Source organism: Lipotes vexillifer, unplaced genomic scaffold (assembly GCF_000442215.2).
Source record: "Lipotes vexillifer unplaced genomic scaffold, Lipotes_vexillifer_v1.1 scaffold426, whole genome shotgun sequence".
Lineage (NCBI taxonomy): Eukaryota > Metazoa > Chordata > Mammalia > Artiodactyla > Lipotidae > Lipotes > Lipotes vexillifer.
The window spans coordinates 2,455,017-2,459,057 of NW_006779491.1; the positions used below are offsets into that span (position 1 = coordinate 2,455,017).

A 4,041-nucleotide genomic window follows, 5' to 3' on the forward strand; every position below is an offset into this window, starting at 1 on the left:
GAACTCCTTCTTGGGCCTGGCCTCTGGCGTTGCCTCCGAGTCAACATCACCTTCCACCTCATTTGCTGCTTTGTCCTGGAGCAGCTCAGCCTCTGCAGCCCAGCAACTCTTCTGCTGTTGCTCGGCCTCCTCTGCCTGCACCACCTCCTTGAGACTGGTTTGAGCAGCCCTGATCTCTGAATCTTGCCTCTCCACAGCCTCTCCCTCAGCCTGATCTGCCCGGCCCTCAAAGCCCTCCCCTCCCTCCGCCTCTGAGTCCTGTCCTTCCTCAGCTTCCCTCCCTGCTGCCTGGTCCTTGGCTGCTTCTTTCACTCTCTCGGTTCCCAGGGCCTGGGTCTGTTTGGGGAAGAGGCTCACTTCAGCCTCTCTATTCTCATCTACCACCTCCTCCTCCTGGCCTCCCTTGGAGGTCTCCTCTAGGGCCCAGACTCTCCCAGTACCCTCTGGGGTCCTTTCTCCTGGGACTGCCCCATGTTCAGTCTCCCCAACCCCTGGGAGGTCAGCCTCCTCCCTGCCTGAGGTTTTCCTGTCCTCAGGTTCTGCCCCTGGCTCCTGTGTCCCCTGTGCCCTTGTGCTTTGGCCACCCCTTACCACTACCACCTCTTCTTCCCTCCCGGCCCCTTTGGCCCCAGGCCCCTGGCTCTCCTCTGCAGCTGTCTCATCAACCCCCTGCTCTGACTCCTCTCTGTCCTCTGCCACCTTTTGCCCATCAACACTCGCCGTCCGCTCAAGCTCCTTGTGCCAGGTCCCCTCTGACTCCGCCCCTCCAGCCACCCCTGGCTCTGTTGCCCTGACCTCTTCCTCCTCCTCCTCCCGTTCCCAGGTTCTCAGTGTCTCCTCTCTCTTCACTTCCTGCTCATCGGGCTGCTGACTCTCCTGGGCTTGGCTACTCCTGTCTCGACCAGCCTCAGACCCTGCCTCAGATTTCCTTCTGGGCCCCAGGGGGATACTTGAATGCTGGCATCTAGTGGCCGTGGCTGCCTCCCAGGCCCCAGTGTCCTGCCTATCTGCTTGAGACCCATGGGAGCTGCCTTGTCCCCCACCCCAGGTCTGTTCTGTAGCTGAGCTTTCCTCCTGGCATCTTCCAGCCTCTCCAGGCCCTCTCAGCCCTCCATCCCCCTTGCTTTGGCTGCCTCCAAGGCCCTCCACGGCCTCCTGGGCTTCCTCCTCTACCTTCCCCCCAAGGCTTCTTGTAGCCACCTCCCCCAGTTCCTCAGCTGCACACGCCTCCCTCCTCTCTGCAGTGGGGACATCATCTCCCATAAGGTAGGAGACAAAGGTGCTGAAAGACTCCTAGAAGAAAAGAGGGATGGGGACAAAGGTATTAAAAGGAAGCCCAGCCCTCTCCCTCGGGGCCCTGGACCAGAGGGACTTGGGAGAAGAAAGAGGGGTTCTAGGATCTAGGAGGACGAGGGGGACAGAATCTGCAGAAGGAGCAGGAAACGGCCTAGATTAGAGGTGTGTGGACGTGTTTGTGGAGATGAGGGGATTGAAATCCAGAGAAGATCAGGCTAGCAGGCTGCCTGATCATGGGGAAGGAATCTTGAGTCTGAGGAGAAGCTCAAAGGGAGAAGGGAAGGTGAGGCCCCAGGGAGCAGGGTGAAAATCTCTGGCCTCTCTTTGCCCCTCTCACCAGTGCCCCCCTCAAGGCCTGATGCAGCCCAGGGAGATGTAGCCGGAGGAAATCCATCCTGTCTGTGTCTGTCCGTGTGTCCAGAAAGCTGACAATGATTGTCCCCACCCACCAAGCCAGTCTTCCCCAGGACCCAAGACACTTCCTCTTCCCCTGTCTCTCCCTGACGCATCCCCACCCCGAGCCCTGCCCACCTTCTGCAATGCCCACAGCTGCTTCCAGCCCAGGCTGGGAAGTGGGTGTATATCACACAGGGGACTCAGGTGGTGTACATTCGGAGCTAAAGGGCAAGGGAGGAGGACCGAAAGGAAAAAGCGGCAGCAGGAGACCTCAGAATTGGGGAGGGGGGAGGGGGCATGTGGCAACTGCAGCTCAAGTGACTCAGGTCTTGTATTTACACCTCAGCCGTTTCCGTCTCCCTGCAAAGCCACTGTGAGAGGAAACTGGGGTTTGTGGTTCCTGTTTTGCCTGGGGACAAGGAGTAGGAGTGAGGAGGGGGCTGGTAAGAGCTCTGGCTTCTCATTTCAGGGTCACTAATGCTTCCCCAAGAGGAAGAAGGGGCTGGATTGGTGGCTCCAATGCCCATTCCCTCACCTGTAGTCATTCTTGAGAAACGAAAGTTGGCTAAACTTTGTAGCGTGGTTATTCACGTCTACCTCCGAGCCTCCTTTGAGTTCCTCGAAGGTGGAGGCCATGTATGACACGTTGCTGAATTTCTAGAGCCCTGCATGGGTAGTAGGATCCCATTTTTCATTGGTTGAGTGATCTGGGAAGCAGACCAAAGCGGGTACATTTCAAACAGCAGTCTGAGGGCCTGGTGGTGAGAAAGAGCTGGGAGAGGTGGGCAATGACTGTTGGAAGCCCACAGGAGAGATTAGCAGGGGAAAGACGTGATGAAGAAAATTCAGGATGTTGCTTTACCACCTAGAGGAAGGTAAGAGAATAACCGCTCCTTATCTGGGACTTTGTGAAGTGACCTTAATCGACACCTCTTCCTTGGGTCCCCTCCCTGAGCCTCACTTTCCAAATTTCCAATTAGAGGAACTAGATGAGATCACAGAATCATAATCTTGGGCCTTAGAATCATCTGGTCTAAGCACCCTTAATGCAGGCAGGAATCCTGCAGCAGCCAGCACCCCTGCCTCTGGTGCTGTATTTCTTATTGCCGAGTCTCTAAGGTCACCTTTAGGTCTAACGTTGTATGTTCATCAGTAAATTTCCTTTCTTGTTTTCTCATCTGTATAAACCAGGGTTGAACTACTACTTTGGTTCTAAGATAATTTGAGAAAAGGGCTCTCTTAACCACCTTGGATACTGCCAACAGACAATTCATGAAATATTTTTAGGTGGGTGTTATCTTTATGTCCAGTTTCTAAAGCAATCTAAAGGCAACGGATAGAAATAAGAACGACCTGAAGCTGGCTGCCTTTGTTGTCAGCCAGAAACAGTACCGGATAGGCAGGTGGCCATATTTATTTCTGGCAGTTGCAGAGGAGCTGAAGCCATTCGCAGCCATGATTAGTGCTGGTACGGTAGATCACAGCCTAGGGCGTCCCCAACTAACATCGTGGTTCTTCTTGTTGATCCTACCCACCCCAGTTTTAAACCTGTGGTTCCAGGGTTCTTCCAGCCTCTCTCAGTCCCCCGTCCCGAAGCTGGGTAGGTCTAAAGAGAAGATCGAGAAAAGACCCGGAAGTGGTGAGGACCTTCAAGCACGTGATGAGGGACCGACAGGTGCTGTCACGTGACCCGTCGTTCCTGGATGCGGAATGTTTAGGTGCTCTTAAAGGTACAGGCTGCAGGGCCCCCTGCTTTAGGGGGGCGGGGGCAGAGTCCGACGGGAGGGGAGTGGTGGGGCGTACGAGGGAGCAAGATGGATCCTGGGGTTAGGGCCGTGGCTCGTAGAGGCGCCAGTGCAGCGGAGAAGCCGGAACTGGGACCGGCAATGGGGCGTTGATCCCTCTCACCTGTCGTAGACCCTCATCCGCCTCATCGGAGCCAACTCTGAACTCTCTCTGACTTTGGACCCCTCGGGGGACCTGAACTTGATGCCATGGGAGGCTGTGCGGGGCGGCGCCTTTCGGATTCGGAGGGTGAGTATTCCTGCCCACCCTCACGGGATTGACTTCCTCGGTCCCTAGAGAACGCCCGTTGGCCCATCGTGCACCTGGGAGTGGGGTGGGGGTCAGGCCCTCTTCTTTTCCCCCTTCCAGGAGAGGAGGCCAATCCGGCACTTAGGCCCCCGCCGCAGGACCGTCAGGGGGCCCATTGGAAGAACGCAGTGGGCTTCTGGTGAGTGGCCTGAAGAAATTAAAGTAGGGTGGGAAGAGGGAAGCAACAAGAGGGGTGAGAAAAGAGAGTTGAGCTTCCAAAAAGGAGCTGAATCCACAAAATATTTACTGAACCGC

General features: G+C 56.0%; 2 protein-coding genes across 6 annotated transcripts in view; one reads left to right on the forward strand and one right to left on the reverse strand.

Annotated features, from left to right (window-relative positions):
* APOBR (apolipoprotein B receptor) overlaps positions 1–1,690 on the reverse strand; it is a 3,726-nt gene extending 2,036 nt beyond the window's left edge. The window contains exons 1-2 of the mRNA XM_007452836.1: positions 1,634–1,690; positions 34–1,293 (exon numbers count right to left, since the gene is read on the reverse strand). Of these exons, the coding sequence (XP_007452898.1) occupies positions 34–1,293; positions 1,634–1,690 (1,317 nt within the window). The remainder of the gene's footprint in view (positions 1–33; positions 1,294–1,633) is intronic.
* A 1,867-nt stretch (positions 1,691–3,557) lies between these two features.
* CLN3 (CLN3 lysosomal/endosomal transmembrane protein, battenin) overlaps positions 3,558–4,041 on the forward strand; it is an 11,396-nt gene continuing 10,912 nt past the window's right edge. For 2 of the 5 annotated variants that reach the window (XM_007452790.1, XM_007452792.1), the window contains exons 1-2: positions 3,687–3,726; positions 3,847–3,925. In XM_007452790.1, coding sequence (XP_007452852.1) covers positions 3,687–3,726; positions 3,847–3,925 — 119 coding nt within the window. Of the gene's footprint in view, positions 3,727–3,822; positions 3,926–4,041 lie in introns of all 5 variants that reach the window. The other 3 variants (XM_007452789.1, XM_007452791.1, XM_007452788.1) reach the window with 3 other exon arrangements.